The 25,310-nt window shown below is 41.3% G+C and overlaps 2 protein-coding genes across 2 annotated transcripts; one reads left to right on the top strand and one right to left on the bottom strand.

Moving 5' to 3' along the window:
• The first annotated feature begins 1,490 nt into the window (after positions 1–1,490).
• On the top strand, positions 1,491–9,814 carry htr6 (5-hydroxytryptamine (serotonin) receptor 6). Its single transcript, XM_086159075.1, has 4 exons — positions 1,491–1,664; positions 1,746–2,716; positions 7,001–7,135; positions 8,561–9,814. The coding sequence occupies exons 2-4, from the start codon at positions 1,802–1,804 to the stop codon at positions 8,909–8,911; spliced, it is 1,401 nt and encodes a 466-aa protein (XP_086015201.1). The 5' UTR covers positions 1,491–1,664; positions 1,746–1,801; the 3' UTR covers positions 8,912–9,814.
• Positions 9,815–9,850: 36 nt separating this feature from the next.
• Positions 9,851–17,608, bottom strand: tmco4 (transmembrane and coiled-coil domains 4). The gene is made up of 14 exons (XM_086159074.1): positions 17,514–17,608; positions 16,770–16,917; positions 15,659–15,833; positions 14,925–14,952; positions 14,704–14,833; positions 14,425–14,522; positions 13,872–14,015; positions 13,619–13,738; positions 12,964–13,128; positions 12,578–12,714; positions 12,266–12,350; positions 11,917–12,034; positions 11,700–11,817; positions 9,851–10,500 (listed from the first exon to the last, which is right to left on the bottom strand). Exons 1-14 carry the CDS (start codon positions 17,554–17,556, stop codon positions 9,994–9,996), a joined length of 2,016 nt encoding a protein of 671 aa, XP_086015200.1. The 5' UTR covers positions 17,557–17,608; the 3' UTR covers positions 9,851–9,993.
• Between the last annotated feature and the right edge of the window lie 7,702 nt (positions 17,609–25,310).

Below are 25,310 nucleotides of genomic sequence, written 5' to 3'. Positions count from 1 at the left end.
AAACTCCACACAGAAAGGTCCCCATGTCAGACCTGAACCGGAATCTTCGTGCTTAGGTAGAAGCACTAACCACTATTCAGCAATATGGAAATGTGTTTAAAGCCATAAAATACAATTAAGTGCAACACATGTTTGATACTTATTTGTTTGATAAAGATGTGCTGATGTACAGAAAGAAAGGTCATTTAGAAAAAAAAAGGGTAATTTAGCAGTGTAAACTGTTTTATGAAATGCCATTGTCATGTAAGTCACATTTTAAAACAGCAAAATTACAAATGTTCAAGAAAAATAATTTACTTTAAAAAAGGGAATTACCAAAATTATATTGTATCACTTAAATGATGCTATACCAATAATCATCGTTTTATTATAATGAAACAATTGATTTTTGCTGGGGGCACCCCCTTGGTTTAATTTTGTCTTGAATGTGCATTTTACATATCGAAGTCAATATCTTGATACTGAAATTATGAAATGAGCTTCTAAATGTAATTTTATAGTCCGTTAGTTTTCATGTCATCCAGCCATTCTATTTAATATGTGTACAACTATTGAATGATAAGTCAATTCCAAGGTGGAGGCCATGTTTTCCGGGAATTGTTGTTCAGTTCTTGAAAGTTATAGACAATCTCTCAACTTCACAGTGTCTATGAAAACTAAAGGAAATGCAAAAGTGAGAAAGAAGTGTCAAGTTTCTCTTGTGGTTACAGTTAGTATCATTTTGGCAAAAATGCAAATCTAAATTACAAGACAAGCTTGTAAAGTGTAACATATTGATGTAAAAATGCATGGTATTAAAATGGATAAAAACTGTTCCCATCCAACAAGATGTCTTTCCAAACCTTAAAGCCATGAAATATAACTCCATTACTGTACAGTTGAGATATAATTTATTGAACGCCTATATGTAATACAATATAAAATTGTCAAACAGATTGACTTTTGAAATGGGTTTCAACTTGAGGATGAAGAGTGGCCATCAAATCTTTAGAAGGAATTTCATTGCCAAAGTTGTCCCTCAGTGGTTAAAAGCATGACCAAACATGGGGAAAGACCACCCACACCAGGTCCTATGATGTAGAATTAGCATCTCTTGGCTGGGAATGTGCATGGTTATGCATTAGCAGCTCAATGCTTTGACACACTCCTTCTCAGAAACTGTGAGCTGTAGCTGAGAGGCACGCTGGAGTGGCCGACACAGGGATTAACAGGAGCGGGGGATATAAACGCAGCGTTACAAGGACCATGATACCTGTACACCACTTCTGATTTTTTTGTGTGTGTGTTTGTGTGTGTATGTGTGTTGGTTTATACTTCCTTTTACTATTTCCACATAGAAAAGGGGCTTGAGAAAGGCAGCAGAGCTCCAGCTGAGAAAAGGGACGTGCGGAAGCCGGTCGGATTCCACTTCTATGATGAGGGGTTTAATTCTTTGAATAGGTTCTTGTTATCTTCATCTTCAGTTGCTCCTCTCGCCGGCGCTGCTCTCATTTGCCAGGCGAGGCTTCTCTCTTTGTGTCCTCCTCCTCCAGTGACTGTCATCGAAAGGCTTACTCTGGTTCTTAGCAGTGGATGAGACGGGGACTAGCCAGACAGGATGGAGGGAGGAGAAAAATGTCATTTTGGCAGCGCAGGACACCAGAATGCAGTCCTGCCCAGAAGAAGTATTTACCAGTGAGGCACAGTTTGGCTAACCTTGGCCGGGACATTTGGAACTCAGTGGTTTTGTCTTTTTGAATGCACAGGTAAACCGGTTGAGGGTGCGTGACACTCTCCTGAGGAAGGACCTCTGGAGCCGACCATGGCTGCATCTCACTCGCCTGGCTCCGTAGGAAGCTACAACAGCACCTCCTCTGCCGCCAACACTTGGAACATCACCGGGAGCGGCCCCTGGTTGTTGGCCTTCATGCTGACCGTCATCATCCTCATCACTGTGTGTGGCAATATGCTGCTCATAGCTTTGGTTTTTGCGCACCGTTCTCTGCGCTGCACCTCAAACTGCTTCTTAGTGTCCTTGTTCTTCTCTGACCTCATGGTGGCACTCGTGGTCATGCCCCCAGCGATGCTCAATGTGCTGTGCGGGGCCTGGGTGCTGTCGCCCGCCTTTTGCCCGGTCTGGCTTTGCTTTGACGTCATGTGTTGTAGTGCCTCCATTCTGAACCTGTGCGTGATCAGCCTGGACCGTTACCTCTTTATCATCTCTCCTCTGCGCTACAAGCAGAGGATGACCCCACCTCGGGCATTGCTCCTTGTTGGTGCTGCTTGGGGGTTGGCAGCCCTGGCTTCTTTCCTTCCAATTGAGATGAAATGGCACAGTTTAGGCTACGGGAGCGGACACACATCAGCTCTTGGAGGCAGCAGTAACAACGTCAGCTCCTACCTCGACTCCCTCTCCCTGGAGTCCTACTTTCACCTTTCACCCTCTGGTGGCCTTTCCTTCCAGTGTCGCCTGCAGGTCACCTTGCCCTTTGCCCTGGTGGCATCTGTACTCACATTCTTCTTACCCTCCAGCGCTATTTGCTTCACGTACTGTCGGATTCTTCTGGCAGCTCGCAGGCAAGCAAAAAGGGTGGCGGCCTTGAGCCACCCACCGAACCCGCATCCATCTCACGGTGAGCCATCCAGGCCTCCGTCACCTGGGGTTGCTGCAGGGCAAGCTCACCAGGATGGAGACGACAGCAATCACCAGGAGCCAGCCGTGTCACAAAATGTTCCGGTAAGGAAGTATAACTGAACTTAAGAGGGCCATGGCTGATGAATGTGCTCACATAATTTTTTAAATGTCAACGTGCCTGCTGTAAGTGTATATAGTTCACACAAAAAGTTAAAAAAGAGCATATGCTTCTGCGAATGTTTTTCTCCCTTTTTTTCATTACTATTTTGATATGTTCGAACATCCTCTAAAGACTTCTTGAATTTAGTTTGAAATAATGTCAGATATTGGGCCCAAAATCTCTGAGATTTCTTGGTTTTGTTTTCAACCTGTAACTTTACCTACAGAGACCAGTTGTCTCAGAAATTGTGACTGTCAGTAAATATAAAGGTCCCCCAGTATATAAAATATACCATGTTCATTCTGAATATGAACATAGACTAGTTAGCAGGTAAGATGCTTCGCTAATGTAGAAATAAAATTGTAATTTTAGATTTTCAAGACTAAAGTTCTCTAAATGAAGTTACATTGGGGCTATATGGTAGAAAGGATTCAATTATGGTTTGAAAATGGTTTGAATTTCTTTCTGTCTGTCTGCAAATACTACATGAAACCTGGCTCCCCTTTCTGTCAAAGCAAAATCAAATGTGAGGAAAAGAATGATAAGAATAGGAAAAACTCCAAGCTTTATTGTAACTCAAGATTGAACTGTTGGAGAAGATCAGGGTAAAGGCTTCCATTAATGGTGAGAAATGTGCAGATGGTGCTAAACATGCCACCCTCAAAATCTCAAAATAAGGCTGTTCCGTCTGACACATATCCATCCATCCATCCATCCATTTTCCACCACTTATCCGAAGTTGGGTCGTAAGGGCAGCAACCAAAGCAGAGAGGCCCAGACTTCCGTCTCCCCCCACCACATGGTCCAGCTCTTCTGGGGGGATCCCAAGACGTTCCCAGGCCAGCCTAGAGACATAGTCTCTCCAACTGTCCTACCAGAGGGACATGCCTGGAATACTTCCCCTGGGAGGTGTCCAGGAGGCATCCTGACCAGATGCCCAAGCCACCTCCTATGACTCCTCTCTATGCGGAGGAGCAGTGGCTCTACTCTGAGCCCCTCCTGGATGGCTGAACTTCTAACCCTATCTCTAAGGGAAGAGTCCGGCCACCCTGCGATGAAAAACTTATTTTGGCCAATTGTATCCACGATCTTGTTCTTTTGGTCACAACCTATAGCTCGTGACCATAGGTGAAGGTAGGAACGTAAATCGACCTGTAAATTGAGAGCTTTGCCCTGCCGGTACCTGTCTGCTGCCTCCGGTGCCCAACAGGCCAGAGAGGCCTAATCGGACTCATTCTTCAGTTTGACGGCATCCCTCACTGCTGGGGTCCACCAGCGGGTTTGAGGGTTGCTACCCCAACAGGCGCCGACCGCCTTATGGTGGTCTACTACCTCAACAGTAGAAGCATAGACCCATTCAGACTCAATGTCTCCCGCCTCTCTTGGGACGTGGTTGTAGTTCTGCCAGAGTTGGGAGTTGAAACTCATTCTGACAGGGGACTCTGACAGATGTTCCCAGCAGGCCCTCATGTTATGTTTAGGTCTGCCAGATCTGACCAGCATCCTCCTACACCATCGGAGCCAGCTCACCACCAGGTGGTGATCAGTTGACATCTCTGCCCCTCTCTTCACCAGAGTGTCCAGGACATGCGGCCGCAAGTCCCATGACACGACCTCAAGGTCGATCGAAGACATGCGGCCTATGGTGCGTTGGTGCCAAGCACACATATGGACACCTTTATGCCTGAACATGGTGTTTGTTATAGACAATCTGTTACGAGCACAGACATAAATAACTAAATACCGCTGGTGTTCAGATCTGGGGGGCCATTCCTCCCAATCACGCCCTTCCAAGTTGCTCTGTCTTTGCCCACATGAGAGTTGAAGTCTTAAAGCAAAGGGTGTCAAACATACGGCCCGCGGGCCGAAACCGGTCCGCAAGGGGATTCGACCAGGCCCGCAGGATAATTTGAAAGTGAAAAAATGCTTAAAAGACAAGGATTTATTTTTTTTAATTATGTGCAATTCGAGAATTTTCCGCTAGGAGGCGCACTATTTTGGTCAGAGTAGACGACAATCCGCATCACTGAGACGGACCAATCAGCAGACGTCATCGATGCACCACCTGCTGCTTGGTATGACGTTGTTTCTACCCTGTTCTCTACCTCCCCGCTACGCCCTCAGTAGCCAAAACGTCGTTATCAAAACAGAGAAAAGTAGTCAAAAAGTGTAGAATTTTCAAGAAAAATTGACTTCGTCAACCTTTGCGCATAGCGTGTTTGCAACAAGTTTCGGTATTTTAGGAATATAATATACGGCGCCGCTACGAGACTCATCAGAGCGAAAAATATGACAGCTTGTAAAGACAACTGAGTTGAGACAAGATCAACCAATTGCTGGCGGGTCTGAGGAAACAGCGGTCCACTTTCACCGACAGCCGAGAAAACAGTGAAGCAGCGGTAAAAGCCAGCAAGCTAATTGCTAGCGAATATGTGCAATTTAAAGTTAAGTCACCAGCTTTACTTCAAACTAGTGTGATGGAATTCTACTGTTCATGCAACTCCATACTTCATTTAATCATTTAGTCTTCATTTAGTCTTCATTTAATCTTAAAGTGCATTACTATATTTTTCAATACCAATTACTTGTTAAAGTTTTGTGCCTTTGTACCATCAGTGGGATCTCATGATCACATGATTGCAATTCATACATGTGAATGATAGAAGTAAATTGCACTTTTGTCTAAGGAAATATGAGGTGTTTCATGAAATGTTATGTAAAGGGATTGGTCATTAAATTCCAAAATTCTCTAATGTCCTTGTACTTCTTTACACCAAAACAGAGGAAAGACATGATATTTTGGTTATTTATTGTTGAATATGCTATTATTTTAATGGTCCAGCCCACTTGACATCTACCAAGGCCGTATGTGGCCCGCAATGAGAAATGAGTTTGACACCCCTGTCTTAAAGTAAAACAAGGGAGTCTCCGGTAGGAGCACTCCCCAGCAACCTTCTAGGGACCCCAAGAAGGGTGGGCTCCTTCCCCGCCAGAGAGATGACACTCCATGTACCAAGAGCCAGCTGCTGCCAAGGGTTGGACCGCTAAGGTACCCTGCTCCGGCCACTGCCTGGCTCACAATGCCCTTGGCCCAGTGGAGGAGGGGCCCATGTCGTTCCTCCAGACAGTGCCCGGCCAAGGCCCATGGGGGCAGGTCCGGCCACCAGGCGCTCTCCATTGAGCCCCGGCCCTGGGCCTGGCTCCAGGAGGTGACCTGGGTCCAGGTCTTCTGAGCCACGCTTTGTCCAGGGGCATAAAGCCCCCAACAACATCGCTCCTAGGATCATTGGGAAACCCCCCCACTACAATAAGGTGGCAGCTCAAGGAGGGGGCTATGCTTTGTCTGATCCCTCACTTGAAACCTGTCAGACACATATTCTTACAAACAAAAGCTACACATAATGATGAATATAGATTATTTTTTACTTTTAAGTATCAAAATTGTATTACATTTAGATAAATTGAATATATTGAATACAGCGTAAATGGTAAGGATGGTAGTGATGACCACTTTTAAATCACAACAAGAAGTTTCTGTGCTCAATTCTGGTTGGGGTCTTTTTGTGTGGGGTTCACATGTTTTCCCCTGTGTGGGGACTCTGTTCTCTGTTTGTCTCCCACTTTCCAAATTATTCAGTAGTTGAATTGAAAACCGCAAATAATCCAGAGGTGAATAGAGGATATGGTTATACTGTATGTCTCTATATGGTTATATGTGATTTTCTGGTGACTACTCTAGTTTAAGCTCCTGTGTACAGAGTAAAGTATATAAAGAATGAATAAATTTATCACAAGCTACTCACATGATGTAACACTGACCTATACATTTTTGATTTTAACAAGTTTACATCTTCTCACAGCATGACGGTGTAATCAGTTCGATTAGCTCACAAAATCAAGGATACCAGTTCTCTCACACATTTACACACAAACGTGCACATGCGAAGTTGGATCTGAAAACCTTCAACTCACATCAAGACACCTTGTCAACTTTTATTCATTTTTGTATCTTTTGGTATCTTTAACATGTTATTCTTCTTTGTCACTGCAAGTTGTATTAGCTCTACCAAGCCTTTGCTGAAGCTACAAATCATGTGCATCAACTGATATTGGTCATAACTTTTATGCAACATACTTTTCAATTGTCCTTAGACATCAGCTTAATTAAGAAAATATCAATGCGTCTGTGTTTTTCAGACAATCTTCATCGTGTTGTTTGTCCACAGCCATCAGTGAACAGCGACCGTCATCTGGCTCACAGGCAGGGTCGGAGGGCGCTGAAGGCTAGTCTGACGTTAGGAGTCCTCCTGGGGCTCTTCTTCAGTGCTTGGCTGCCCTTTTTCATCACTAACATGGCCCAGGTCAGAAAATCCCCTGACACTTCCACTATCAGTGAAAAAGAAACAAGGCACTAGTCAAGTCAAATGATTCGTGACGGAAGGACTAACAGTAGGGAAAAGTGACATATTATTCATCTGATATGAGAGAGAAAAAGCCAGAATTTGGTCTGATGATCCAGAAAAAGAAAAGAAACTGCAGTTTAGTTTGGGCTGATTGTCTCTGATTCTCTCTCATTTTAGATATTCCACTGATTCAGGTGTTGTTGAGTCAGTTCTCTCACAAATGTACTGTATATGTATATGTATATGTGCTAAAATCATAATGACAGTGGAAAATACAGGAAAAAGAAAGAAAAAAAAACACTTAGATACCAATCTATTTTTATAATGGCCAGCCCTGGCGTCATAGCTTGGCATAGATTGGCATTTCGGCAGCATGTCACTGACTCATTTCAAAACTAAGCGAACCACACACGAAAGTGTTATTTGTAATTGGTAGTCTTGTTCACTTGTTCATTTTTGGTTTGATCAGGACTAAGGACAGGCTCACCATCCTCAGAGAGCAAACAGTGAAAGCAACGAAAAACCTCAGCCACAGTAAATTAATGTCAAAAACAGCTTCATCTAAATTGGTAATGACACTTGACACTGTTTTTTGAAGCATTCGATGCTCCAGTCATTTCGATTTCCCATCTGTGTCCTCTCGCCTCTTCCCAGCATCACATTGAGCACAGAGACTTGACTATGTCTGCACTCTCCTTCCTTTTCACACTCAATGTGGTGTGTGAAACGCACCCCTCCTGCATGTCCTATTCCCACCACCTCCCTGTCTCATTTTGATAGTATTGGAAGCTCTCCTCTAACAGCTGTCTCCTCCTTCACTCTTCCTCTCTCTTCTAAGCCCAGCGCTTATGTACCACTCACAGTCACACACGTCTGTATTATTGCATGTTCTATTCAGGGAGAATGTGATGTTTTAAAGGAAAACAAGTGATGGGCTGTGATTTTATCTGCTGTTAGAGGGAATGGGAAATATACATTTATTATATATAGGGGAATACATAAATTAAGCCAAAAGGCTGCAAACTTAGGCTGTTTTTATCCTTATCTATATCTGTTACTTTATTTTGTCTATCAAACTACTGGATTGAAGAATGAACACAGATGATCCATTCAAAGTTATACAAATTTTTTTTAGATTTTTTTTTTCAACATTTTTTAGAATTAATACAGAAACATACCTCTCTTATCACTAATGACTGAAACAAATATGCTTTGATTGACATGGACGATAACCCTGCATCCTGATTTCCTTAATCAAAATCTTGGCGCAGTCTTTGATATCCAAAGCTGAAATGAGAGGTTTCCCTCCAGATGTGCGCTGAAAACTGTAGATAATGCGAGTACCCACTTTAAATGTTTGCAATTTTTCTCATCTTGGTTCAGGCAGTGTGTGAGTGCGTCCCCCTTGCACTCTTTGATGCCATCACTTGGCTGGGCTACTGCAACAGCACCATGAACCCCATCATCTACCCGCTCTTCATGAGAGACTTCAAGAGAGCCCTGGGGAAGCTCTTGCGATGTTGCTCTTCGCAGTCACCTAGAAGACCCTCGCCAGCACTCTCCCTCTCTCTACGCAACTCAGGCGAGGCCAACATAGCCAGCAGTCCCCAATCTCCGTTGGCCTCTGACCCCACACACCCCCTTGCCACTGCCACTGATGCTGTCAACTTGCTGGATGCCGAACAGGGAGAGCTGCCAATCCCACTGCCCAATCAGGTGGACACACTGGATTGATGTACTTTAGAGCTGTGAGGAGTTTAGTCAGCTTACAGGCCCCTCCAAGGTCGAGGTCCTTCAAAAACGACTTGCAAAATATCACAGGGGAGCATTATATATCAAGACATATGAAAAAAGACCAACATTGATATCACATCAAGCTTTTAGTATAAAATATTATTAATCCAGAAATGGACCATCAACTGGGTTTGGTACATGCTCTTTATGTGTACTTTAATTGTCTAAGTGAATTGACTTGATAATTTCAAAATTACACAGGCATTTAGTTAGTCCATTGGCAATGATTTACCACTAAAAGCTGTCAAATATTACACCAAAATACCTGTAAATAAGCAGGAAAACCGTCAGAAAACTGAGCAACCACATTCCAGAAAAATCAGCAAGTTAGCAAGGAGAAATTACCTTCACTTCAACAAGAAATGAGCAGATAGTATAACAATAATAATAATATTATCAGATACATGTTCAGCTTTCTCTATGCTGAGTCTATTAAATTCTGACTTCCTCTCAGGTAAAGAGATGAGATAGGAACTCCAATTTACTATAGACCTGCTACCTCAACCTATAGGCCAGATCTGTGCAAATATACAGTGTAAATTAATTCAATATGTTAATCCTATAAAAGTACTTCACATTAGTTTCAGAACGAGAGGGAATAGGTCTTTCAGAGGAATAACACATTCTATGAATTGTCTGTAGAAACTGAAATACTGTGATAATATCCATGGTAACGAGGCAAGTGGATGCAAAATAGATGCTGTATCCTTGAAACCAGCAAAATGCAAGTGCGATTTGCAGTTATGTGACACATACATTTTAATATTCATGGATGAAATATCTACTTCATTGGTAAATCTCAAAAATAAAAAAAAATAAAAAACAAACAAACAATCAAAAAAAAGTTTCTAAAACATAGATGAGAGGAAATATAAGGCATTTTATATAAATTAGGCTTTTTATTTGAATTAGCCAAATATATGTCCTGGTGAGGCTCTGGCACATCAGTGTGCAGTGAACAGAATGTATATTATCCTCAACAGAACTACAATGCTGCAAAATATTTCTTTTGAAGCAGCTGGTCATGTAACATGCTCTTCATGAGGTCTGTCTGTGTGCTCGGTGGTCCAGTGTGTGTCATCCCAGCTCCACGATGTGTGCTCATTGTCCGGCTCAACTTTTTCTTCACTGTCCCCCTGAGCTTCGTAAGCAGATGCGACTCCATGTTTTGTGACATTTTCCTGAAAACTAAGTGGTGAAATGCCCCTGTCTTCACATCGGTCTTCAGACTCTGCATCTGTCAGAGAGCTCAGCAGATCAGAGATGTCAGGAATGTCCCAGCCGTCATCCAGATCCGTGCTATCTGCCCCATCGCTTTTAGACGGGTGAGTCCTGGCCTCCTTGGCAGGCTTTTGTGGCTCATCAAATTGCGGATTGTTTAGGGACAAATAAGAGGGGTCTGCTGTACCTTCTGTAACTGTTACAAACTGAGGAAGCTCAGTGGAGAGTCGTGGGACTTCTTTGGTAGGAACTCCAACTGCTACTAAGATAGTGTCCATTTGGTGCATGTAGTCCAGGTGGCCTTTCACCTGTCAGTCAGAAATACTGTTTTAATGCTCCAAAATGATACAGAGTAGGATAAATTTGTTTGTAGGTTCATATTTTTTCTTCAATGTCTGGTCAGTTTTTTTTTTTAAATGTTATTTTTGAATCCTGCTTGTTGCATATCCTGGAAAAGTGTTTCAAATAAATAATGAGCGCAGGAGTTCTCAAACATTGCCAGTCCCTTTTCGCCTCCAAAGTAAAGGTATCAGACACTGGTGATCCTACACTTGACCACAGGGAATTTTATATATATATATATGTGTATGTGTGTGTGTGTGTATATACATACATACAGACAAACACACATATATATATACACGTATATATACACATATAAATATACGTATTTACATGTACATATACAAACACACATACACACGCACACATATATATACATTTATTAGACTATCTTCTAACATCAACTAAATGAATTATGTTGACAGTCAGTGCACTGTACACTGTATATTGCAGTTTAACAATTGCCTTTGTGAATTTTAATTTTCTATCGGATTGAAAAGTTTGATGCTTTACAAAAAAACTGCAAGAAGAAACACATTTTCCTTTGGAATTATATTGATGTTTTGGGCAGTGCTGTAAAGTATAACTGAAATCAGCAGAGGCCTTATTTTTTATCTCCAAATGCTAAATGCTATAAAACATGGATTTTATGTGCTAATAAAATTCTGTGCTCATGTACGATAAGAACATGAAAATTACATGATTTATAATATCAAATGATATACTGAGCTATTTCATTTTAAAGAGTGAGTGCCGTCTTGTGGAGAAAACGTAAATTACAAGAAACTTCTGAGCAGCCCTCCCTTTTCCAGCTCCTTCTCTCACAGGAGGAACTAAGCCGTCATGTGAAAAGTATTGAAGATGGATGATGTCATATAGGTTCGCACACAGGCATAGAATTATCCAGCCTTATTTTAATGGTTGAAGGCTAAAGTATGTTGCTGAAGTCCTTGTTTGTCCCTCTCTAAAATGCAACAGTGAAATAAAAAAAACATCCCCAAGTATTTATGAAGATGTCAGTTCACGCTGAGATATAAACAATACTGAGGAGGACCCATCATGCTTTTCTAACATATTTATGTTTTTTTTTTTGTATGTCTTCTCAGTTGTCACATGTACCTTATTAATTAACCAATAGTGGCCCTAAATATAACCTGTGACTCACCACGGAGGAGAGATCCACGTTGATTAAACGCCGATCCACAAGGTTGATTGGCTGTAACCCAGCAACACACAGCTGTGCAGCTGAGCTTCGGTACAAGAATCCCAAGAGCCAGTCTCCCCTGATAGGTTGACAATCGGAAATCTGTCAGACCCCCTGAATAAACCATGTATAAAAACAGTCTCTCTTGATTTTTGGGTAAATCTGAAACATAGATTACCTGGAGTACCCATTTACTATTTTTCCAGCCACCACTCTGGTCATTCTCTTCCAGGCTTTCTCAGAGCCGTCCACAGGGGCGCCCAGGAGAACCACATCCTCAACTACTCCTTCACTACCTGAGGAATCACAAAATACTGATAAGGCTACTTTGTTCCGAAACAAAGATAATGTAGAAGATTTGCACATTAGAGAACAAAGATTCTATTACAGGTAAATTAATTTTGAATATATTCGTATAATGCAAAAAATAAGGAGTAATTTAAAAGATGGGCTTTTTAAAATGAAATTGCAAAACACATCGGCTGGTGTTTTACTAAGTTTTATAAATGGAATCAAAGTATTGATACCCTGGTCATTGGCAAGCTCCTGCAGACAGAAGTAGATGACTCTGGCTCCGAGACTGAAGCCTATAAGACTGACAGGACGCTTCCCCTTCAGAAACGCAGAGGAAATAAACGTAAACTTTGAGCAGTTAAACTGTTTAAGAGTTCCGTCACAGGGAAACTGTATTAGTTATTGTTCTCATGGCCAGTGGAAAAAAAATCTAGCAATCTGTGGTAAAGTTTTCTGCTACACATAAAACTAATTGTTCATGAGGAAAATGTGACAAAAAACTGATACATGTGTGCTTGAAGAGTTAAAAGGGTGTTTGTTCTAACCTGCTGTCGACTTCTCAACACCTGTGCCAAGTGTTTTCCTACTTCAGCTGAGCGGTTTAGACAAACACACCAGGGGTTGTCAATGACGCTGGCTGCTGCCAGCAAAGATGCCGGCCACGTCAGAGCAGTTACAATACCTGAACAGAGATGGTGATAAAGATATTATGACCGTCCGCATCAAGCAGACATGACACATAAACATGATGGTCCGATAAGGATTTGTATATGGTGTGTATTTACAGGGAACCGCAAAACAGTTTTGCCTCAAAGAGAAAATTGTTTTTGCATCACAGCATCCAATCTAGAGCAAGCTTAAACACCTATAAAGCTTGAGAACAAATATATATCATGAAGACTAGCTTCAGTGCACATGTGCCTCCTCCTACCTGAGAGTACTGTGTACTTCAGTGCTTCCTGTGCCACCATGCTGACCAGCCCATCCAACAGAGAGGTCATGGCCGAACCCAGGTCCCTGAGGAAGCGCGATTCCCACACAAGGCAGTACTGCTCCCCGCACTCACCCAGGCTGGACCAGGGTGCCTGGAATGAACCTGGCGGTCAACAGATCAATAATCACCTAACATGCTTCCCTCAAATGAAACAACTTAAGAATCTGGAAGGTATTACTTGAAATGTTGCAAAAATAAGCTAAAAAAGGTCTGAAGGAAATTAGAAACCCATTGTGATTGTTAGGAAAATAAGGAGCAAGTCTTAAACGAAACCTGATCTAGTATATCTAGGACAGATCAGTCTTTGTGTCTTTGTGATTTTTGCATATTTATGATCTTCTGCTTTTCCCTTCACCGGCCACCATTCCTCCATCCAACAAGCCGAGATAGATGGATACATTTGCATATTTATGATACTTAGCTATATTGACAGAGGTGCCTAAATAGTCAGATAATTATTTCCATTGCTGCTAGCTCTGTGGAATCATCTCATAAAATTAAACTTTATGATTTCCTACAGTCGGACTTTCAGAAATAGAAACCGTGAAGTCAGAGTGACTACTGTCCTGTATCTTATAAGATAACTACTTACTATATTTACCGCTGCAGAGCCAGCCAGTCACTGCGATGGTAAGGTGAAGATGCTTTCCAGAGCTCAGTGGTAGGAACTGAAATTCCTCAATCGCCCCAACACACTTATTCATCTTATAACCTAGGGAGACCATGTGTAAAAAGAATAAACAGAAAAATGAAGGAACAGGTAAAATAAATACAACTTGTGAATCAATAGATACCACAAAGATGTTTTTTTCAAGGCCAGTCTGAAGCGTTTCAAATATTCTCACCAGTAAGCCCGGCCCCCGCAGCTCCAAACAGGGAGGCCATGATTGCGATGCCAGTGGCTGAACCAAGAGCAGCAGCACCTCCAGCCCCAAGCACAGCCCCTGCCCCTGCTGCCACCAGTGGTGCTGCCAGCCCACCTGTTACACCTGGCAATGCCACAAATATCACAGATGTTTGAAAAAAATGTTTGCATCCCAATATCTGCAGGTACCAGTAAAACATGTGACGCTGGTATACAGGGCAATCTATTCATCTTAGATACAATATCCACTGTCTAATGATTTTGGTTGATTGTATCAATCAAGACTGTGAAACAAGTTTTCTATACAAACCCATATGCAGAATATTATCTGGTAAAGAGCTTGCATTTTAAAATTTTCATTATCATCCATTTTTGTGGGGTGGGATTCTTTGCTAGTTTGTTAGGTGTAATTCAAAAAGGAACACAAAACTTGCTGGAAAACAGTAAGAAAATAAAATTAACAAAATTATCTGAATTTTAAATAAAGGTCAGCTGAATTATGTCAGTGTAAAGAACGGAGAGAAAATAATTACCAATTACAGTCCCTCCACCCACAGTAGCAAGTCCAATGAGGAGATAGCGCCGTAGCTTACGCCCTCTCTCTCTCCTGAGCCGCCGAGAGGATTCCTCTCTGGTGGAGGAAAATTCATACAGGTTACTATGAGTTGGCTGAAACTTACTTCTATCAAAAACAGTCAAAATACGCCTATTGTGCATCTAGGGCAATCCAATTTGATCATAAAAAATAATCATATATTTTTTTCTCATTCCAAAAATGTAGAAAATGAAGCCATATTCATTTATCAACTCACTCGCTCTCCTCTCCTCCATCCCTGAGCCTCTCACCCAGAGTTTCCTCAAACTCTTCTTGTTGCTTCAGAGAGACTCGCAGCAAACAGCTGATGTCTCGGATGAGAACCCTGGCTCTGGCATCATACTGGCCTGAGGATACACAGCACAACATGGAATTAGTAAGCGACAGGCTAAAGTGAGTTCCAAAGATCTTGTGAAAGCTGTCAGTAGGGACTCTTACCATCTTTGATAGAGAAAGAAACCAAGTCCTGTAATATAAACAACAAGAGGTGTTTGAATAAAAACAGAGAAAGATTGACATGCTCACTATTTTGTTAGCATAAACTAAGCAGTTAGAAATAAGCGCCTTCGTTTTTCAGAGTTTTTATATGTAACTAAATCTACACCTTGCTCGGACAGGTACGATAAATACTGTATCTGTTTATATGTTAGCCAATATGAAAACTGTACTTATTGATATTTTATATATAAAAACAGCACGTCAGCGCTTATGCCTCACAGTAAGAAGGACCCTGGTTCAATCGCCAAAGGGGGCCTTTCTGTGTGGCGCGTGCATGGTCTCCCTGTTTCTGCATTGGTTTGATCTGGTTACCTCCCAGAGTGCAAAAAGTTGTTAATTAGAAAAATAGAAACATTGCCTAAATGTGTGACTGAGGAAGTAAATGGTTGTTTGTCCCTATATGTGGGCCTGTGATCAACTGCTGACTGCCCCAGCGTGTACCCTGCCTCTCACCCAATGACAGCTGGGATAGGCTCTATCATCCATGCAACCGTAAGTGCACGATATGCATAGATAATGAATGACTGGTTGGATGAGGATTGGATTTTTGACAGCTACATTTCCAACACACACCTTACTTGAAAGCACAGTTGCTGAGCCAGGGAAATCTGTGAATTTTTCAATCTTGCAATTTATTGCCTACAAACAGGCAGCAGGCGAGATGTCACTCTCACCTGTATGATAGGGGTTGTACCCGCAGCCAGAGGCGGCTCAGCTTGCAAGATAGAGAGGAAGGTGTCAGAGCCCTCAGCGCCCAGGCCGGACAGGAAAGCTCTCATGACTGGCAGCACTGACTCATCCAGGTCCAGCCAGTGAACCAGGCCCTGAAGATACTGCTCCCTGAACACACTGAAACGGATGCACATTTTAATTCTTCCTGCCATAAATGTATCATGACAGCTGAAAAACAGATGAATAAAAAGACCACTTACTATGCAGGCTATCACTGGCTGATATGGCTAAAATTTCTAAGTTGACAATTTCAGCTGGAACTGCTGACAATGTCCATGCAAATTACACTTCTGTAAATGAGCAAGGGCTTTTGCATTGACTTGAATATGTGTAACTTTTATGTCAACATGTAAGGGCTTCATACTGCATGAGAAGTATTAAAAGTAAAATAATGTAAAATAATAAATAAAATACTTTTTAATTCCTCTCCTTTCAGCTGCGGGGAATCTCAAAATCTTTGTACTTAAGACCTTAAGACACTTTATAGCCTTGACTTGTTACTTTGACACTTTATAGTTTTATTTGTATTCCTTATTCCCCCCCCCCTTTTTTTTTATACGGTTTATACAATTTCCTACTATTATTTATTATTGTTATGTTTTATTTGAAACTCTGGCACTACAATTTCCTTCGGGATAAATAAAGTTGTTCTTATTCTTATTCTTAATAAACTGCAGACCAAATAATCGCGTTATCATGTGAGGCATTCAACATGATTGAAACACTGTCTAAAGTTATGATCAAATTAGAATATATAAAATAATAGAGAAATTATATATGGAAGACCTCAGAATATTGTTTCCAGAGTTGAAAAGTGTCAAAAGGGTTAGTGCCGAAACAAAAATTCAAATATGATAAATCATCGGACATAGTTCCGGTCAACCTTGTGAATCTCATAAAATATCAAAAAGTACTAATTGCGCATTCTCATTCGCGATTTAATGATGGTGTTGAAGTAAATTAAAAAAAGAACAAAAAATGTTAAAAGGGATTTTAGTCAATCTGCATTGAGGTGACATCACGAAGCACCGGAATGACGTGAATCCTTGTTACCTGTTCTCTGGTCCATTAAACAGCTGGCCCAGAGACACACTGCACATCGCTGCAAGGGCGAAGCGGCCCTGCTCACTCAGCTGTCGGCTGAGGAACTCCCCTGGATCTTTGTGTGCCGCTGTTGTTGTTGTTTCGGAGCCTCCTGGATCTGAGGCAATAAGTGGACGAGGATTGATTATTAACCAACTTTGAATGAGATATCTCATGTAAGACAGCAAAAACATGTGACATTCGACACAGAGACATTAGGACTAAAAGTTAAAATATGATTATTTTCTACAAATGAAATGAATGCCGAATTCACCGGAAGACCTAAATGTTTGATGTGCGGTCGTGTTTCATATTCCACGGGTTTTATTCACGTCACTATCTTAATGCAACACGGAACCATCCGGGTTTTTGAGGAAGTTTGGCAAAGACGAGAGCTAACAAACAGCTACCATGAAGTCGTTTACGTGGAATCTAACAGTGGACTTCTTATCTGTCTGGCGAACTGAGCTCAAATTATCACACGAAGTTGCAACAAAGCAGCTTATTTAAAATTACTTGTGTAATTCTTGAATAAAATTAAAATCGTAAATCGCGACTTTTAAACCATGCAACTTGTGTTGGCTGCTAAAAAGACGGGTTTGCGCAGTCTCAGTCAGTTGACTGGATTGCTAACGGCTCTGGCGCAACATTCTATACTAGTTGTTTACTCGATAACTTAAAAGGTTAACTTAAAAAATCTATCCCATAAAATACCTGGCGCAAAACTGCCATCGTCATTGCTTTGTTTTCCCTCCATGTTTTAAGATGTCACAATTTAAGACTGAACTTTTGGTGCCTTCACTTGCACCAATCTTTGCTCCGAAAAACGGTACTAAGTATGACACAGCAACAGTCAAACGCATTAGATAATCAAGAGTCCTGCACAAGTCTCTTCTTGGCATCGAGCCTTAGATTCAAACGTATTAGTTTAGTTTTTCATTGGTAAATTTTATTATGAAATGTGTGCTTCCTATGTTTGAAAAAGGTTTGGTTGTACTGATTATGAATCTCAAATATCGGAAAGTCATGAATGCGTCATTAGTCCACACGTTTCAATTGACGTACGCTCATATGAGATTGACTGGGGGGGAAATCCACGGCGCAAGGTTCATTGGGAGCCTTTCCAAGACTCACCGTGGATTATTTTTTCTGTTTATTTACCATTTCAAGATATCCCAGACCATGCAGGTACCAATGGGGCACACGTAAAGGCACATTCCACACATAATTTGTAGTATTGTTCGCTTGGATTTACATTGCATCTCCCTATACTCCTGTCTGTTCTCTTCAGTCCTTTCAGTATCTCACTTCTTTGCTAACCGTTTTCTCTGTATATACTCCTGCACTTCTTCATTCCACCACAAAGTCTCCTTATCTACTTTCCATCCAGATGACACACCAAGTACTCTCCTACCTGTCTCCCTGACCACCCAGAACCTTTCTCAACTCCCTCCTGAAAACCATACAACACCCCCTTTTCAGCTTCCACCACTTTGTCCTCTGCTCTGCCTTTGCCCTCTTCATCTTCCTTGTCACCAGAGTCATCCTACAAACCACCATCCTATGCTGTCTGGCTACGCTCTCACCCACAACTACTTTGTACTCACTGATCTCTTTCAGGTTACCTTGTCTATAGAAGATGTAGTCTACCTGCATGCTCCTTCCCTCTGCTCTTGTAAGTTACCCTATGTTCCTGTTTTTTTCTGGAAAAAGGTGTTCACTACAACCATTTCCATCTTTTTTGCAAATTTACCACCATCTGTCCCTCTGCATTCCTATCCTGTATACCAAAATCTGCCCATCACGTCTTCATCCACTCTATTGCCTTCACCAACAGGCCCATTGAAGTCTTCACCAATTACCACTCACTCATTTCTGGGGATATTCTGCATCACTTCATCTAACTCATTCCAGAACTTCTCCTTCTCTTCAAATTCACATCCCACCTGCGCGGCATAGCCACTATTAACATTGAGCATCACACCGTCAATTTCCAGTTTCAGATTCATAAGTCTATCTGACATTCTTTTCACCCCCAGAACATTCCCAACAAACTCCTCCCTCAAGATAACTCCTACTCCATTTCTCTACCTGTCAGTACCATGATAGTGCAACTTAAAGCCTGCTCCTAAGCTTCTAGCCTTACTACTTTTCCACCTGGTCTCCAGGACACACAGTAAATCCACCTTCCTTCTCTGCATCATGTCGACCAACTCTCTAACTTTTGCTGTCATAGTCCCAATATTCAAAGTCCCTACTCAGTCCCAGGCTCTTTCCTTTCCTCTTTTCTCTCTGCTAGCGAACGCACTTTCCTCCTCTCCTGGACAAAAGTGTCAGGGGTACTATGCGATAGAAGACTATCAGCCAGAAAGAAGGGAAAGGTGGACAAGACAGTGGTGAGACCAGCGATACTGTATGGCCTAGAAACAGTTACAATGACCAAAAGACAGGAGGCAGAGCTGGAGGTCACAGAGATGAAGATGCTATGGTTCTCTTTTGGAGTGACCAGGATGGATAAGATCAGGAATGAGTCTATCAGAGGAACAGCACATGTTAGATGTTTTGGAGAAAATGGTCGAGAAGCCAGACTGAGATGGTTCGGTCATGTACAGAGGAGGGATAGTGAATACAGTATATTGGTAGACGGATGCTGGAATTGGAAGACCAAAGAGAAGATTTATGGGCGTAGTGAGAGAGGATATGCAGGTAGTTGCTATCAGAGAGGAGGATACAGAGAATAGGGTTCGATGGAGAAGGCTGATTCGCTGTGGCGACTCCTGAAGGTAAAAGCCGAAAGGAGAAGAAGTGCGCTTGAGGATTAGTGCGCTTTCAAGCAAAGAGAAGTGTAAATTATGAAATAAAAACAAACACATTAAATGTAAGATAAGAGTAAAATACATGTATTTAATGTTGTGTGTATTTACAATAACTCATAGAAGGGCAACTTTTAAGGATTTCTGTTTCTGTACCAGCAGGGGCCAGTCTTATCCTACGAACAGAAGATATAGAGCTGGTTTCCTTTAAATGGAAACGTCAAGGTGCCAAGAATACTTTCTGTTTCAATTTACATGTCCTTTATTTGAATTAGTTCTTCTTGTCCATGTTTGTGTTTGTTCCTGTCTCTAGGGCAGGAGTGAGATGTTTGCCTGCCAAGAACTCAGGGAAACTGTTTCGCTCAAGGACATGGTCTGAGGGGGAGCACTGGAATTAGTTGATTAGATGCTGCCAGTAGCCAAGGATGGAAAACTGATAAATGAGTTTTAAAGTTAGACAAAGCTCAGTGACTAGTGAATCTGACAGGATAATGACATTTTATGTTGATCTTGTTTATATGTATGTGTTATATATCTTCTTCTTCTTTCGGCTTTTCCCTGCAGGGGTTGCCACAGCGAGTCAACTTTCTACATCTAACCGTATTCTCTGTATCCTCCTCTCTCACACCAACTACCTTCATATCCTATGTATGTGTTATATATAGCCGGTGTAATTGAGTAGGACAGTTTCTATCTATAGTATGGTTATTTGACGTATGGTGTAATTAACCTAGCTGGAGCACAATAACCTCATTTTTATAGATTACACATTTTGGCAAAAATATTTTAATCTTCCTTAACAGTTGTCATTCCCTTTTGAATGGCAACTGTATTTATAGATGTTCTACCATCATTCACACCCCTACGATCTGCCTCATTAGCTCTTATTTTTTCTGTACTTGGCAGTGCTCTCATCCTATAAAAAATCTCCAGTCTGAATTCTGTGCATTGACAAGAGTGAAGGGCAAACACATGAAAGTATGTGAATGGGGGCGTAATTTCCCTCAGGTCAACGTGTGGAAGAAGTGTTAGTAAAATCAGGGTTCTTTGTCAGACAAATTTCCTGACCTTGTCATAGAGGAGTTCCTGATTCTATGTATGCTGGATTATTTTCTGTCTCTGAAAGGCATCCTGTTTATGCTATAACTAAGCAGTCCTCTGTGCGTCATAAACAAGTCCTTATATGTGGCAAAGTAGCACCTTATAAATCACAAACAACATTGTTCTTTGTTGGAACTTCTCGTATCATATGAATAATGAATTGTAAAAGTTTCCTGTGACGTAGAAATTGAGCCACATATTTACATGATGAATTTACGTTTAATCCATAACTTATGGCACGTTTAGCGCTTATACATGTGATGGGAGCAAAAATACTTTTTCCAAATTTTTTTTTAGTTTAACACTGCAAATGAATCAAAGACAAGGACATTATGTAGGCTAATGATCCATGATATAATATATGCAAAATATTCATTATTATAGTCACAAATGTAATTGATTTCAGAACAATTAAAAAGGTGAGATACAAAGTTCTGAGATGGATGAAAACTTCAAACACAAATGATGAAAGTCTATCCTATCTGCGATCTGGCCATTGTGTTTTGCCATGTATTGAAGAACCTTATTTATATATTGAAAAAAACATCATGAAGGACTTTAGACCACAATTAGACCACAGACATTTGTGTCTGATTATTCACAGACGACAAAAAATCCATCCTTCAGTTTTACTGTGTTCAAACTGTGGTTCTAACCAGTGCTTAACAGTGGTGTTATTACCAAGGAAGAAAAAGGACTCAGCCCAAATATCATCTTCTGGCTGCTCAAAAAATTTTGTCTTTGTGGTTTCTGCAGCTGTTAGACTCCCTCCACTCTACAAATGCAAATGCAGCGACACTCAGGACAGAAAGTTTCCTTTTTCATCAGGGCTGGTTTAACTTGTTAATGGAAATCAGAATATGTCTAGTCTAATTTTTTTTAAGGCTGTGACCATCAAATCTACATAGCTGGGCCGTCATAGGTGGAATCTCTACCAGTGACTTGATATTGGTCAATCAATGGTCTTGAGAATTAGGCTGCATCCTTCCCAAATGTCTTTTAAATAAGAAAGTAAGAACCAAAGAAGGAACAATCACAGGCTTTGGAAAACTCTCTGCTTTTCATTTACACTCTATAAGTCCAAGTAGTATTTACCTATTGCACTTAAACAGACCAATTTGGGGAAACGTAATCTCAACAAGTTACCTACTGAATTGGGTTTCAATCATAACAGCAATCTGGTACTTGTAAAATGTTATGATTGCATATTTAATCTCTTAATTCAGAATCCATTTTTTTTTCAGCTAGAAGGTCATAAACTGATGAATGCTGTAAAATGAAAAGCAAGGATTAAATATCTGCCGGCCCTCAGCTGTAGAGGCCAATTTTGGTCAGACAGACACATGATTGGTTCAGAGATTGCATGCAGTCACACAGTTGACATAATTTTGTTTCATCATCTTGCAATGAGTAACAGAGGAAAATATTACAGGCTATCTAATTTATACATTCTGTCTGTCACCCCTTTGTCACTTTTACATAGAATTATAAAATGCTGCAAAAAAGACCCTGCCCTTGACTGAATAAAGGTGTCATGTCTGAATATTGTAGTTTCGCAGTTACAAGCCTGGTACGAGATACAACACCAGTTTTTCTTTTCCAGCAGTCTGTATAAGACAAATGTTGTGAAATCTTGTAGTTTAGTGTCAGAGACAAGTCTGTCTCTGTTCACTTCATCTTTCCCTTTGGTCTCTGTGTTTGGGCGAGACATAACAATAGATCAATACTCCCTCATTAATCACCTTGTGTCTAATCGGTACCCATTCGCACAAGCCTTGGTTTTAAAGAAAACTGAACAACATCCCTCAACTGCATATGTGTAATGAAAAATACCTTCAAATATATTAGTAAATAAGGAAAAAAGATTTGAATGAGGTACACCCAGCATTAGATTTACCTCAAGAGAAGGTCTGTTGGGATGTGATGCAGCACGAAGGACAGTCATGATTCCACACAACTGTTAGACTAAATTTCCCTTTATTCAAGATTTCAAATCAAAATTAATGTCTAGTAATCAGTATTGAGACTAAAAATGCTACAAATGCTTCCTATAGAAGAACACATACTTTTGAGTCTCCTTTTACTTTTAGCTAGCTCCTTATCTCACCCATCACTCACCAATCTCCCTTGGGCTAAAACGCCTCTGCACTCTTGATGTATGCCTCGGCGTATGTATTTGTGTGTCTTCAACATAACAATGGATTACTCATTGAAAAACAGACAGGCAGACAGGCAGGGTTTTAAGCAGGCAAGTTCAAACACAACACCTCAGCCCCTTCACCCCTTTGCCATATCGCGAGCAGACAATGACGAGCTTCTTCTCCTATATATCAACTTGACAACTGACAGGAGCGGAGTTGAGTAAAACCGCACCAGTCTGCGCTCTATGACCTTTGGGGCACTTTGCAGGATGTATGTGTACATAGAAAAAGAAGTACACAGGAAGTCGGAAGCCGATAATATAGATGGGGTAAAACTGCATAAGTGCTGCGCATGCCAGGAAGTGAAAGGTGAAAACTTAAGTGGTGTGGCAAAGGATGGGAATGACAAGTGATAGTGTAGACAGACTGGATGGGATGGACAGGAAGGTCGTCATCTTTCTGTCATGAAGAGCAGGTGGTTTCATCACACCTGGTGGAATGTCAAATAAACATTTCACTGCAGACTTTTAAACTTCCTGCTCCTCCTGACAAGGAAGGTCAAGCATTGGATTTGACTAAGTTGAGAGATTTGGCCATTTGAGCTTTCATTTCTTGACAATACTCAACTCTTCTTTGAACACTCCCTTAGAGTGAGTAGGTGGATGGCTCTGATAAGCTGCCAGGTCTTGTCCCACCTAAACTTGCCTCAACAAATTCCATTGCAATGTAATTATAAGACATCCCTGCTTCTTCAATCCTACAGACATACCACAAAAGTGACTTCAGCTACCTCTATAGTCTGTATATATTGCCTCTGTGGCTATTTATTCCATGCATGTGTGTGCACCTCTCATAGTGTGCATGTGAGGGCTTGTGTGTGTATCTATGTCCATGTGTTTGGATAATGCAGATGTGATACTAAGGGTAGAAGGCAGCTGGGAACACTGAGAAGGTGGGTGTAGGATGAAGGGAGCACGATCACCAAGAGACAAGAGAATGGACAAACCAGCTGTACTCCGATGTAGCCAAAACACTAAAAATCACCAGCTGAATGGAAAAAGGGCAGTGACACTGGAAAACACAGGACTGGCCGGTGATTGCCAAGAAAATATAAAAAGAAGAGGCTGAATGAATGTAATAAAAGATGGAGGGAGGATTTATCAAAGTTTTTATGACTTCACCACAAACTCACCTCAGTACTCAGTACTGTGCGAGAAATTATGTGCGTGTGTGTGTGTGGGGGGGGTGTTTGCATGTGTGTTAAATTACTGTTGCCTTCCCACAAGCAGCCAGTGCTCGGAGAACTGACTGGATGACTCATCACCACTGACCTTTCTCATGTGGTTTCTGAATAAGTGGGACTTCAGTATTTCTAGGGTTTAGTGAGCAGTTTGTGCTTTTGGGCGTTCTTAGTCCTTCATTTCGTACATTTTATACAGGGCAAAGGAGCATGCGGGGGCACATTGCGGTTGTAAATGGAATCTCCTTTTTTATATTGATACACAAGAATAAGAAATCCATGGATATGGATTCTTTGACATTACGTTTTCTGTTTTGAGATTTTTGGCAGAGACTAACATAACATTTCCAGAAGACTTTGAAATAAACGGGGATCAGACCCCACATTTGCTTCTGTAATGGCCCATAAAATGCTCTGTCAGATGGTATCTTCGTAAATGCTGAAACTCTTCAGCTAGAAGGGTGTCTCTGATATCCTCAAGTCTGTCAATAATGCATCATTTCAAAGTTTATCCATCCCACTTTTTGGACCGAGCCAATACTATTTGTACATTTACCCACTATCTATAAATGTGCCCCTTCTACTCAACACAATAAGGCCATTGTCTGGGTAGGACCCCCTACCCCTCCACCCCCTATCGGATCCTTGCCAGCAATTGAAAGAACCTCCATCATCTCAGCTTGGCAGAGCCAATCTGTAACATTTGACTGTGGAAAATTGTAGTGGGTTTTGGCCTCACCATTGAGGGGACTTTATGTTGATTATTGCAAGACAGATGTTCAAATTAGTGGAATGCTGCAAGCTGCACCCACTTTTATTCCAAGACAACAGACTTGGTTTATTCTTTTTAAAACTTAAATAAACAGTCTAATCTATTCTATGAAACCTCGGTCCCGCCTCAAACTGGCCGGTCTTCCAGTGTTTAATACAACTTGTCATACTTGTTTAGGAAAAGACATGCTGATTGAGTATTCCCCTCATGTTCAGTATTCTTCTGAGTGTTGATATTTGGGAACACATGAAGATATCAGCAGTGTTGTGGGGCAAGGAAAGCATTCTGCTGAAGCAGAACCGCAGGTTGAGATATCAACTCATTGGATTGTTGTTGTAGTTGCAAGCTTTTATTTCAATAGGACTACGCTCTGCAGTTCGAATGCTCCCAGACAATCATAATGAGGACAAGCCAAAAAAAAAAAAAGCAGATAATCTATAAATT

This window comes from Fistularia commersonii, chromosome 14 (genome assembly GCF_037954325.1).
Source record: "Fistularia commersonii isolate RoL2024-O1a breed Wild chromosome 14, RoL_Fcom_v1.0, whole genome shotgun sequence".
In the NCBI taxonomy this organism is placed as follows: Eukaryota; Metazoa; Chordata; class Actinopteri; order Syngnathiformes; family Fistulariidae; genus Fistularia; species Fistularia commersonii.
The sequence above is the reverse complement of the archived record's forward strand: the minus strand, read 5'-3'. Positions and strand labels throughout refer to the sequence as shown.

What these genes read in the sequence shown, in the direction of transcription:
- htr6 (XM_086159075.1), top strand. Translation starts at nt 1,802, where the DNA reads ATGGCTGCATCTCACTCGCCTGGCTCCGTAGGAAGCTACAACAGCACC. An exon ending in CCGTGTCACAAAATGTTCCG is followed by an intron (nt 2,717 to 7,000) that starts GTAAGGAAGTAT and finishes GTTTGTCCACAG; the next exon opens with CCATCAGTGAACAGCGACCG. An exon ending in TCATCACTAACATGGCCCAG is followed by an intron (nt 7,136 to 8,560) that starts GTCAGAAAATCC and finishes ATCTTGGTTCAG; the next exon opens with GCAGTGTGTGAGTGCGTCCC.
- tmco4 (XM_086159074.1), bottom strand. Translation starts at nt 17,556, where the DNA reads ATGGAGGGAAAACAAAGCAATGACGATGGCAGTTTTGCGCCAG. An exon ending in GTACAACCCCTATCATACAG is followed by an intron (nt 14,953 to 15,658) that starts GTGAGAGTGACA and finishes TTTATATTACAG; the next exon opens with GACTTGGTTTCTTTCTCTAT. An exon ending in ACGTGGATCTCTCCTCCGTG is followed by an intron (nt 10,501 to 11,699) that starts GTGAGTCACAGG and finishes TCTGACTGACAG; the next exon opens with GTGAAAGGCCACCTGGACTA.